Source organism: Neoarthrinium moseri, assembly GCF_022829205.1.
Source record: "Neoarthrinium moseri strain CBS 164.80 chromosome Unknown scaffold6_Wmoseri_CBS_16480, whole genome shotgun sequence".
NCBI classification, from domain to species: Eukaryota; Fungi; Ascomycota; class Sordariomycetes; order Amphisphaeriales; family Apiosporaceae; genus Neoarthrinium; species Neoarthrinium moseri.
The window spans coordinates 1,105,838-1,117,561 of NW_026055120.1; the positions used below are offsets into that span (position 1 = coordinate 1,105,838).

Below are 11,724 nucleotides of genomic sequence, written 5' to 3' on the forward strand. Positions count from 1 at the left end.
TCTTCCGTTCTTAAACGGCATACGCGATTCGGAAGGACAACGGCGAACCATCCGGCTCGCCGTCCGTGAGACGTTTGTTGGCTGAGCTGGCCGTGGTAGTCAAGGACTAACCAAGGTAGTTTCAGTTGGCTGGCTGGCCTGGGATGACACGGGCCCCCATTGGTTGACGAGAGCTCCCGCAGAAAATTGTGCCCAGGATACCCCACTAAAACTTTTTTTTTTCTCGCGAGACCCTGCCAATCGCTCTGCAAGACCAGGCGGACTCTGATGATCGACCGCTGTCCCAAAAATTTCCTACGCTCGACTTTGTCCTGAGCAACGCCATCCCCCTGGAGAGGCCTGCGGCCAACGCCCAGTGAATCAATTGCAACATCATGCCATCTCCGGAGCCCGAGCCGGCCGCCGCCATGGCCCCCGAAAAGAAGGACAAGAAGTCCAAACGGGAGAAGGGCGACCACAAGTCCAAGAAGCGGCATCGAGACGCCGAGGCCCAGCCCGAGGAGGAGCGCAGACACAAGCGGTCCAAGAGCGAAGCCATTGCCGACGATGATACGGAGAACCCGCACGCCGACCGCGCCAGCAGGAAGGAGCAGAAGAGGGAGCGGAGGAAACAGAAGCGACAGTCAGATGCGCACAACGAGCAGCCGGCGAACGGCGACACATCCATGGCCGATGTACAAGAACCCACATCGGAACCCGAGACTGGCAAGAAGAGGAAGAAGGACAAGAAGCGACATCAGACCGAGGGAGCTGCCGACCTCGCAGCCGCCATCACAACCAGCGCTGCCGCCACCGTAGCCGACCACGAGAAAGAGGCAAAGGCGGACAGGAGGTCGAGGAAACACAGGGACAAGACACGCGAACAAGATGACGCCGAGGACCCCCCACAGTCGGCCCAGGCGGAAGCCCCCGAAGACATCGAGGACGAAGAAGCTGCGCAAGCCGAGAAGAAGAGGCGGAAGAAGGAGAAAAAGGACAAGCGCCGCAAGGGTGGGGACGACTCCGCAGATGTCAACGCCGTGGATGTCGATGCTGCTGCTGCCGCCACCACGTCGGCTGGCAAGCCCTTTGGCAAGCTGCCAGAGCAGCCATATCCCTTCTTCACCCAGCAGGTGTCGCAGTATCTACCCCTCTTCCCGATGGGCATGATCGAGCCCGTCGACGGCTACGCGGACCAGCACCTCAAGCCTCTGTTGAATCATTACGTGCCAGCATTCAAGGGCGTGCTCCTGGGATACCACGACGTCCGCTTGGGAGAGGTACCGGGCAAGGGGTCGCTGACCGAGAACAGTGACAACTCGGACGAGGCCGTGCTGGAGTCGATCGACGAGTACGCCGTGGCCTTTGGATGGCTGACTGCCAAGCTTGACCTGTTCAAGCCCTCTCGGGGCGCCTGGATGGAGGGCTCGGTCAACATGCAGACCGAAGGCCATCTGGGCGTCGTGTGCTGGGGCATGTTCAACGCTTCCATCGAAGCAGGACGCCTGCCAACAGGATGGCGATGGGTCAGTCTACTGGGCCAGGGGCAGTCCAAGGGTAAAGGACGCGAAAAGACGCCCGAGGAAGCCAAGCTGCCAACCCCCGACCCCGCGGACGAGGGTGATGACGATGTTAGCCAATTGCACACGACCGGATACTGGGTGGACAGTCAAGGACAGCGGGTACGAGGCACGATGCGCTTCCAGATCAAGAACTTCGAAGTGGGCGTCAGCGGTGACTATGGGTACCTCAGTATTGAGGGCACCATGCTGGACGAGGACGCCGAGAGACAGAGGGTCGCCGAGGAGCTGGAGAAGCTCAGACGGTGGAAGCTCAAGCATGGGCTGTCACGAAAGGAGCAGAAACGGCTGCCGGACTTTAGCATGACCAAGTTCGGCATGGACGAGGAGCAGGAAGACGAGAGCCAGCGAGCCGATATCTGGAAGGGGAGCCGCCCGGCCAGCGAAACAGCAGAATGAGGACGAGCCGGGGCTGTGGCGGCTTCGGCTGATGCGGAACATGTGTACTGAGCATAGAATACCCTCATGCCTGCCTATCTGGAATTCATCCAAGTTGTCATGTCACTGTCACTGGGCTGCGATGTGGTGCTACGCTTGTGCGGGACGTCTCCTGCGGTTGCAGCTGCGGCATCGAGATGCTTTTGTTCCGGGGCCACCGATGACCTGCAAGTTGGGGATTACACATACTTGTGCGTTCGTGGCACAGCACAAGCGGGCAAGCGAGATGCACCCCGTGCGTCATTTCCGGTGCGTCCTGGTGAGAGAACAATTCGAATGTAGTTCTATAGCCTTTCCCAACATGTCCTGCTGCGGCACGTTGAATCTGAGCCGTGGGACCATGTCCATGAGTAGAACTTATCATCACCGGACAAGGGGCATGGAGGGATCGAGTTTCGTCCCGCGCAGTTGCTTGCAGCTGAGCCCGCCGCCCCACGGCCCGGCTTCCCCCGCCAAATGCACCCCGGACCTGACGCTTTCTTCCGCTGCGGGCCGCCCGCAATTGTGCCGGTAGTCAGGTAACGAGAACTTGAACCCCCCCCCCCCCCCCGTCCGACAACACGTTTCCACATCTAAGTAGCACTAGGAGACCATATATATAGAGTATGTGTATGTGCGTCGACCTGCACCGCACCATTATCTGCACCGGACCTCACGTTCTGATCTGCCGTCCCATCTACGGCTTGTGCACGACGGTGCCATTGCCCAGACTGGCTGTTTGAGCCAACGCCAAGGACAGACAGTCCCTCCGTCTCCATCCCACCGCCCTTCTTGCGACGACTCCGCCGAGTCCACCACCATACAATGGCGTCTGGTCTGCGCCAGTTCGTCCACGATGTCTCGCCGTACCTTGTCCTCTTGATTGTCATCAGCACCCTTGGGTCTCTGCAGTTCGGGTACCATCTGGTAAGCGCCATGATGCCTGCGGAGCCATTGCTTCCCTTAATTCTAACCTGGGTCTGGTGCAGGCCGAGCTGAACGCACCACAAGATGTCATCACCTGTCAGAAGAAGTCCATCTCGACTCGGATCGCTGCCCTCTTCTCGTCTCTAAGCTCCGGCGACGCCCATACACCGGACACTGCCGATTGCATACCCATGGACAATGCTGCGTTCGCTGTCGTCTCCAGCACCTTTACGATTGGAGGACTCGTCGGTGCGCTCGGGGCAGGCCCGATATCGTCGGCCAGAGGACGGCTTCTTGCGATGCGACTTACAAGTGTGCTCTTCGTCATCGGCTCCTTGGTCGAGACGGTAGCCCGCTCGGTTCCCGTCATGTCTATTGGGAGACTCTTGTCTGGCGCTGGCGCAGGAGCATCGACCGTCATCGTGCCACTGTACATCAGCGAGATCGCCCCGCCCAAGGAGCGAGGCTTCTTTGGCGTCATGACCCAGATCAGCATCAACGTCGGTATACTGGCAACCCAGACCCTGGGGTACTTCCTGAGCTACGGCTCCGCCTGGCGATGGATCCTCGGCACGGGAGTCGTGATCGGTGGAGCACAGGGCCTCGGCCTTTCCCTCGTCCCCGAGAGCCCAGCTTGGCTCGCCGCCAACAAGAGCGTTTCTCGAGCGAAACGAACGCTCCAACGCATCCGAGGCAAGGACTACGACATTGAGGAAGAAGTTGCATCCTGGGGCTCGGACGTCGTGATCCCCGAAGAGGAAGGCCTCCTGGATGGCGCTGCAGACGCCGACGTAAACCCTACGACAACCAGGAGGGGTTCGACTGCGGGCTCCGCAACCAAAGGAGGCAGAAAAAGTGGCCACCACGGTTTTCTCCAAGTCGTCCGGGACCCCGACACTCGGCCGGCCATAGTTGCCGTCATTGGCATCATGTTTGCCCAGCAACTATGCGGCATCAACTCCATCATCATGTACTCGGTATCCCTGCTTGCAGACCTGCTCCCGATCAGCTCGGCGCTCTTAACCATCGTAATCTCGGCCATCAACCTGATCGTGACCGTGTCATGCTCCCCTCTGCCGGATAAGCTCGGCCGCAAGACCTGTCTGCTGCTGTCCATCGCCGGACAAGGCACCAGCGCCTTGTGTCTCGCACTCTCCATCATATTTGGGATCAAGATCCTGAGCGCCGTGACGGTACTTTTCTTTGTTGCGGCATTCGCTGTCGGCCTCGGGCCTGTCCCCTTTATGATGGCCAGCGAACTTGTAGGCCAGGAGGCTGTTGGCGCGACGCAGAGTTGGTGCCTCGCAGCCAACTATATTGCCACATTTTTGGTTGCCCAGTTCTTCCCCATCATCAATGCTGCCCTGAATGAGCGGTTTGGCCGTGCCGGCTGGGTTTATTTTGTGTTTGCTGCACTGGCTGTGTGCTCGGGCCTATTCGTGTCCTGGAAGGTACCAGAGACGAAAGGCAAGAAGGACGCGGATGAAGTCTGGGGGCGGACAAGACGTCTTGATTGAGCCAGCCGTAAACAATCTTCAATTATGCTACAGATAGGAACCCAATATTCAGTATAGGCACCGAATCAAAATAGTATCAGGGTGCGCTGTTCCAGTAGGTTGGCTTGATCTGGCCGAGAGTGTCTGTCCTGACCCCTGACCCTTGATGGTGGCTTTTCACTCTGTTGCAGGTAGTGCCAATCACATGGAGAGAACCCGCTGCTGCGTGATCATGGTCTGGAGCTGAAGTATGCCAGCTCCGACTCCATCCACGACACTCAATGTCTTCCGCACGAATTCTTCACCGCGTGCCTCGCGGGCTGCTTTCTGAATCTCGGCCTTCATCCCAGCCATCCCAGCACACCCCATCACGATGCAAGTCACGTTGCCCTTAGCCAAGAGTCTTTTGGTTGCGTCCCTGATCTTCCGGTTCACCACTTCGGGCGCAACGCCATGGTGAAAGTCGGAAGCGTTCAGGCCTGTGGACTCGACGCCGGCGAACTTGGAATTCTCAGTCCTGTCCGTCTTCTCCGGAGCGCCGAGGAAGTCCAGAACGCCGTTGGCCAGATGTTCCTCCCACCACTTGCCCGTCGTGACGATACCCCATTTGTCGCCAGGGCCCCTAAGGAGGGCCAGTGCGGTCAGGATGCTGGCCTCGAAGATACCAGTGACAACGGGCCTGGACTGCTTCTGGCGGAGCTGGCCTACCAACGGGTGCACACTATAGCATGCGACGAGCATGCCCGCGAAGGAGCGCTCATTCCCGGTGTCCCACCACCCGTCGGCCAGAACGGCCACGGTGCTGGCGGCAATGTCGTCGCCGTCATTGATGCTGGGCGGAGCGGCGGAGGGAGCCGTGTAGAATTCCAAGGAGGTGGACTAGGCGAGTACGGTATCAGCAGTCCAGGCCCAGCCTGCCCCTAGTGTTGTTGACGGGATCGCAATACTCACATCTGACAGTGGAATCGCCCCGATGGCCGTCTCGATGGTTTCGGTCATGTCCTTGGACGAGTTGGGGTTTAGCACCAATATGTTGGCGTTATAAGAGCCGCCATCCGCCACACCCTGAGGCGACATTATAAACGACGAGCGGCAGCCGAGTGGTGGGATATGCGTGCAACGGGTTTTACACACTCTTCACTAGGGAGGAGCAATTATTTCAAGTATAGCAGATGGGTTTGGAGGCCGAGGACACAGGAAGTATCGCCACTTGGGCGGTTCTAACTTTGAGGGCCGATGACGGTGATGTTGCGCTGAATCCCCGTCCACCCCCTCCCAAGCAGCTGACTTGGTTCTTATGCCTAGACCGGCCAGCCACGCGGTCAATTGAAGCGTAAACAGTTTGCCTTGAGTCACTAGGTAGGCAGGTACGACAGGACGAGGACGATCTTGCAGATGAAAGAAGTCCAGGTAGACACTCTCAGTCCGATATATGGCTCTCCTTTCCGTGCAGCCCATTCAGCCAGGAGCTTGGCCGGCCGCGACACCGAAGCAACTAGTTATGCCTAGCTGGGTACGCAATCTGTGGAGCTGGCCGGGGAGCTCTGATGTGGAATGTCCCTTGGTCCCTTCCCTCGTCCAGCCCAGTCGGGTATGTCGCGCCGTCACCCTTAGTAGCCGCAGACCAAAGCGCTAGGGCAGCCCTCAGCACGCGAGTCTATACAAATGGCAGGATGATCAACACATCTGACTTTGCTCCACTGCTTGCTATAGAACATCCGTACAAAGGTCACTAATGCTGGGTGGGTAAGCCAAGAACTTGACATTGAAGTGCGTGCTTACAGTACGTCCGGTACCTTTGGAGGTAGGTAACTCTACCTAGGTCCAGGGGTAGCGGGCCAACTGGGCGGGCTCTGGGCCTCGCTGCGGGGGCATATGACGGCGGGGGCTCTGGGCTTCCAAGGTGCTCAGGTGGCTGCAAAGCTGCAGAGCTGTGCTGAGCCACAGCACCCTCCCTCCCCTCTACGTCTCCGCTTACCACAGTACACAGTACCTAGGTAGGCACCCTCGGTACCTAACTTAGTGGGGGCACTACAGTAACCAAGGCCTGGACAGGCTGAAGCTCCCGGTTCCCAGCGGGCAGCGAGCTGCCTGCACCAAGGTCACTCGATCAGTGGCCCAACAGTGTGGCTGTACCTCTCCTGGGCCCCCCAAGCCGCCGTGCGACCCCGCCATCATCTCCATCTCCAGACTGACGTCCATCCACTCGGCGAGCCAACCAGCCAGCCAGCAAGGCCACATCCGGAGCTCAGCTGCCACTGTTCCATTCCGTGCCCTACGCCCGACATCCGCGAATACCCTCATCTCGACCATCCCGAACTGAACAGGCCGGCTCCCGGCAGCGCACGATCCCTCATAGCCCGCTGCCTCTGCTCTCTCCCGCCGCCCGTCACCCAGCATGGCGGCTCCTCCCATAGGTAATCGCCTGGCTCTCTCCCTTTCGCCCTCTCCCCTCTCCCCTCTTCCCCCGTCCCGACTGCTGGTACTGTTGCGTGCGCTCCGAACGCTGGCTGACGGCCATGCGCCGCAGTTCTCGATGGCGGCACAGGTTTCCTCAAGGTCGGATACGCCGCCCAGAACTTCCCCGAATTCCAATATCCCTCCATCGTCGGCCGCCCCATCCTGCGATCCGAAGAGAAGGGCAGCGACAATGACATGATCATCAAGGACATCATGTGCGGTGACGAGGCCGCTGCCGCCCGTACCATGCTGCAGATCAGCTACCCTATGGAGAACGGTATCGTCAAGAAGTGGGACGATATGCAGCACCTCTGGGACTACACCTTCTTCGAGAAGATGAAGGTCGACCCGACCGGCCGCAAGATCCTGCTGACCGAACCGCCCATGAACCCCCTTAGGAACCGCGAGCAGATGTGCGAGGTCATGTTCGACCGCTACGGCTTCGGCGGAGTCTATGTCGCCATCCAGGCCGTGCTGGCCCTGTATGCCCAAGGTACGTCACACTTTGCTCCCCAGTCAGCGGCCAGCAGCCAGCCAGCCAGCCAGGCGGGCCCTATTCTACGCGACTCCCGCCATAGCCATGGGGCTGGCCTCGCCAGTCAAGCGGCCGAGGGACTGTACGCTAATGTGAACCACCTGCAGGTCTCAGCTCCGGTGTCGTCGTAGACTCCGGTGATGGTGTCACGCACATTGTCCCCGTCTACGAATCAGTCGTGCTCAACCACCTCACCCGGCGGCTGGATGTTGCCGGCCGCGACGTCACGCGCAACCTGATTGCCCTGCTGCTGCGCAGAGGCTATGCGCTCAACCGGACCGCCGACTTCGAGACAGTGCGTCAGATCAAGGAGAAGCTGTGCTATGTTTCCTACGACCTGGAGCTGGACAAGCGTCTTAGTGAAGATACGACCGTCCTCGTCGAGAGCTACACCCTGCCCGACGGCCGTGTCATCCGCGTAGGGAGCGAGCGCTTCGAGGCTCCCGAGTGCCTCTTCCAACCCCACCTCGTGGATTGCGAGCAGCCTGGCATTGCCGAGTTTCTGTTCAACACGATCCAGGCCGCCGATGTCGACGTGCGCTCGTCGCTCTTCAAGGCCATTGTCCTGTCGGGTGGAAGCAGCATGTATCCCGGCTTGCCCAGCCGCCTGGAGAAGGAGTTGAAGCAGCTATGGCTCACGCGTGTCCTGGGCGGCAACCCCGAACGTTTGAGCAAGTTCAAGGTTAGGATAGAAGACCCCCCGCGACGGAGGCACATGGTTTTCTTGGGTGGTGCGGTGCTGGCCAACATCATGGCCGACAAGGAGAGCATGTGGATCACAAAGCAGGAGTGGGAAGAGCAGGGCACAAGGGTTCTGGAGAAGCTAGGTCCGCGATAGAGCGAGCTTCCCGTCACGCAAGTCGAGTCGAGTCCAGCCGAGCCGAACGGTGGTTATTAGAGTTATCCCATTTTCTCGGGCGTGGCGTTGCGCAGAGCCATCAATGCAAAAGTTCTATATGCCGATGAATTAGAATACATGAGAGGAAATCACATTGAACCTGACCAGGAAAGACGATGCTGTGATCGTACCCGAGTTCCCAATTCACGAACCTATGAATTGGCTTTCTCTTGCTTCCCCTGAGTTTGCTACCATCCCTGGACCTGCGCCACACCTGCACGGGAATCCCAACATCAGCCACACATATGGCTCCGATCCGACCTCTCCTCATCAGCCCATCACCTCAGAGCTGATTCAACAGAACAGTGCTTGTTTCCCAATCACATCAGCAAGCACTTCTTTGAATTCCCTGCTCTATATATACTGACCCTGGTCCTCGCGACAGCCGGATGCTTTTTACGTCGGGAACATCCGTACAGAGGGTCCACTTTATCTCGGCATCCCATTCAGTATCATCTTGCTCGACCGGCTCTTGGAGTGCTTTCGAGACACATCGTCGGTCATTTCCCCGTGCTTAGCCGAACCTGGAAAAGGACAAGTGATTTCAGAAGTCAAGTTTGACTGCATCTGGGTGGTTCTCCACTAGTGGTCCATCGGATCTACGGATAGCCACCGAGATGAGTCTTACGAACCCGCCAACGGGGACTTCTGGTCCGGGTTCGGTATCGGCTAGGAACCAGAGTCTCAAGAGGAGCGTGCAGGCAGCGTTTGAAGGTACTTGGTTCTCAAATTTTCTGATTTGCTGAGGTTTCGACACACCCAAACAGCCTCCACACATTCCCCGTGTGAACGATATCCCTCCCCTTGATCAATACTCGCACCCCAGCTGCACCTCCTCCCACAATATCTATGGTTATTTACAATCATGCCGTTCGACGTTATTGGTCAAGCGACTATGGAAAGTGATGACAGTTTGGCCTCCTATCCACTGTCTTGCTATGAGAAATGCCCAATTCCTCCCCGACATATTCGTCAATTGGACGAGATTCCATTTCCTTCGCGTCCCTACCTGGACTACTGTCAGCGCGTCATACCAACATCTTGATATGGCATACCGCGTAGAGTACTAATATAGAATGCCTAGATCCCGCAGACCGTGGTATTAATGCCGGTTACCAGTCCAAGGTTAGGGTCATAGACAAGTACAAGGTAATCGGTTTCATCAGCAGCGGAACATATGGCCGAGTCTACAAGGCTGTTGGTCGACAGGGCCAGCCTGGCGAGTTTGCCATCAAAAAGTTCAAGCCCGACAAGGAGGGTGAGCAGATCCAGTACACCGGCATATCACAGTCTGCTGTACGCGAGATGGCACTTTGCTCCGAGCTGAGCCACCCGAACGTCATTCGCTTGGTTGAGATAATTCTCGAGGACAAGTGCATCTTCATGGTGTTCGAGTACGCTGAGCACGACTTGCTACAAATCATTCACCACCATACCCAGAATCCAAGGCACCCCATCCCTCCGGCGACCGTCAAAAGCATCATGTTCCAGCTCCTGAACGGCTGTCAGTATCTCCACAACAACTGGGTGTTGCATCGCGACCTGAAGCCAGCAAACATCATGGTCACTTCTGCTGGGCAAGTCAATATTGGGGATCTCGGCCTGGCTCGGCTTTTCCAGAAGCCCCTCCATTCCCTCTTCAGCGGTGATAAGGTTGTCGTTACGATATGGTATCGTGCCCCGGAACTTCTGCTGGGCAGCCGTCACTATACGCCAGCCATTGATATGTGGGCTGTTGGCTGTATCTTCGCCGAGCTGCTCTCCCTTCGGCCAATCTTCAAGGGAGAGGAGGCCAAGATGGACTCAAAAAAGACGGTTCCTTTTCAGCGCAACCAGATGCAGAAGATCGTCGACATCATGGGGTTGCCGACCAAGGAGCGCTGGCCTCACCTTACCGGCATGCCAGAGTATGGCGCGCTGGGCAGCCTTCAGCCGCCAATGCTGCACCATCACTCCCACCACCACGGTAGCAAGGCCGCCTCGGCATCCCATCTGGAGAAGTGGTACTATAGCACCATAGGTGCACATTCCTCTACGTCGTCGCCGAGCTCCAACTCGAGCTTGTCTTCACTGGGCCAAGAAGGCTACAAGCTGCTGGCTAGTCTTTTAGAGTATGACCCTGACAGGCGTCTGACGGCTCAACAAGCCCTGCAACATCCATTCTTCAGCACAGGGGACAAGGTCAGCAATAACTGTTTTGAAGGGTTGAAAACCACGTATCCCATGCGCAGGGTCAGCCAGGACGATAATGACATTCGAACCTCCTCGCTTCCTGGGACTAAACGGAGTGGCCTGCCGGACGATAGCCTAGTACGCCCAGTCAAGAGAGTCAAAGAAGCCTAGGAGACGACCAAAAATGTCAGCTTGCTCGGTTCAATTAGCATTGATGCCAGATTCTCCTGGCTTGGTGCACCATAATAGGACATTGGATTCGGGGCGGCCACAAGCAGTCGAGAGCAGGATGGTGCACGCATGCCACACAACCAGCAGCACACAACTGCCACAGGACCAGAGCTTTTCCCCAGAAAGAATCCTCAGAGCATGTCTGGTAAAGACTGCCTATTCATAAGACGTATGATCAAGTCATGCGCGCTGCTGCTACCGCCAGACCAGGATTATATCAATACGCCACAACAGCTAGTGTTCTCACTTGACGACCTTGCCACAGAGTAGAAGCGCCTACCACCAAATATGGACTCTTGCCATATGTGGTAACCTTACGGGATACTCCTATTTTGATTAAATAATCCTAACACGAACTTGCGTTTCCAGGTGCACGCTGGACTCAGCCTCGGGGCTGCATCCACAGCACTACCAGCTAATTGACCACTTTCAGCCCACACAGCTGCTGGGCTATTGATGAAATTGGTACAATAGGCGATAGACTTACGCGGTCAACGACGCGCGGACCCGAAGATTTGGAGAGTTGCCAGGATGTCTAGGTCGGCCTCTGAGAAGGAATCGGAAGACAGAGACTGTCATTACCAGTCTGATTGGCCGTGTTAGTGGTCTGACACCTTCGTCTCCATACAATATCCTCTCAGCACCCTGCTGCATGTGGTATGAACGCACCCACGGTAGTATAGTGTAGCTGGGACAAAGACTCGCTTGCATGTATGTTCACGCGCACGATGGTATTACATAGTTCTCTATCATACAAGTACGTACTGCAGATACGCACTTTTGTCTACCTAAATTTCGAGGCCGTAGCTGACACATCCGACCGACTCAACACATCCAATCGCGACCGAGGACCGATGCTTTGAGATGCGTGCCATGCCGTGTTCACCTCTGACGAATCACTTGCTGGAGCCATAAATGTAACTAACATAGAACCTTGAAGCACAACGTGGGAATATATCTCCAAACCAGTACTGCTGTGGCCGGAGAAACAAGACGACACATAGAAAAGCAGTATATAGAAAGGCTCGT

At 57.1% G+C, this 11,724-nt stretch overlaps 5 protein-coding genes across 5 annotated transcripts; 4 read left to right on the forward strand and 1 right to left on the reverse strand.

The window, feature by feature from the left end:
- Window positions 1-374: 374 nt before the first annotated feature.
- On the forward strand, window positions 375-1,958 carry JN550_002935 (uncharacterized protein; the record flags this gene model as incomplete). The annotated part of the gene is made up of 1 exon (XM_049314282.1): window positions 375-1,958. One exon carries the CDS (start codon window positions 375-377, stop codon window positions 1,956-1,958), a length of 1,584 nt encoding a protein of 527 aa, XP_049175460.1.
- An 843-nt stretch (window positions 1,959-2,801) lies between these two features.
- Window positions 2,802-4,420, forward strand: JN550_002936 (uncharacterized protein; the record flags this gene model as incomplete). The annotated part of the gene is made up of 2 exons (XM_049314284.1): window positions 2,802-2,903; window positions 2,966-4,420. The coding sequence occupies 2 exons, from the start codon at window positions 2,802-2,804 to the stop codon at window positions 4,418-4,420; spliced, it is 1,557 nt and encodes a 518-aa protein (XP_049175461.1).
- Window positions 4,421-4,600: 180 nt separating this feature from the next.
- JN550_002937 (uncharacterized protein) lies at window positions 4,601-5,476 on the reverse strand (the record flags this gene model as incomplete). Its single annotated transcript, XM_049314285.1, has 2 exons — window positions 4,601-5,278; window positions 5,351-5,476. The coding sequence occupies 2 exons, from the start codon at window positions 5,474-5,476 to the stop codon at window positions 4,601-4,603; spliced, it is 804 nt and encodes a 267-aa protein (XP_049175462.1).
- A 1,321-nt stretch (window positions 5,477-6,797) lies between these two features.
- Window positions 6,798-8,232, forward strand: JN550_002938 (uncharacterized protein; the record flags this gene model as incomplete). The annotated part of the gene is made up of 3 exons (XM_049314286.1): window positions 6,798-6,816; window positions 6,930-7,352; window positions 7,502-8,232. 3 exons carry the CDS (start codon window positions 6,798-6,800, stop codon window positions 8,230-8,232), a joined length of 1,173 nt encoding a protein of 390 aa, XP_049175463.1.
- A 925-nt stretch (window positions 8,233-9,157) lies between these two features.
- On the forward strand, window positions 9,158-10,635 carry JN550_002939 (uncharacterized protein; the record flags this gene model as incomplete). The annotated part of the gene is made up of 2 exons (XM_049314287.1): window positions 9,158-9,311; window positions 9,377-10,635. 2 exons carry the CDS (start codon window positions 9,158-9,160, stop codon window positions 10,633-10,635), a joined length of 1,413 nt encoding a protein of 470 aa, XP_049175464.1.
- Window positions 10,636-11,724: the final 1,089 nt, after the last annotated feature.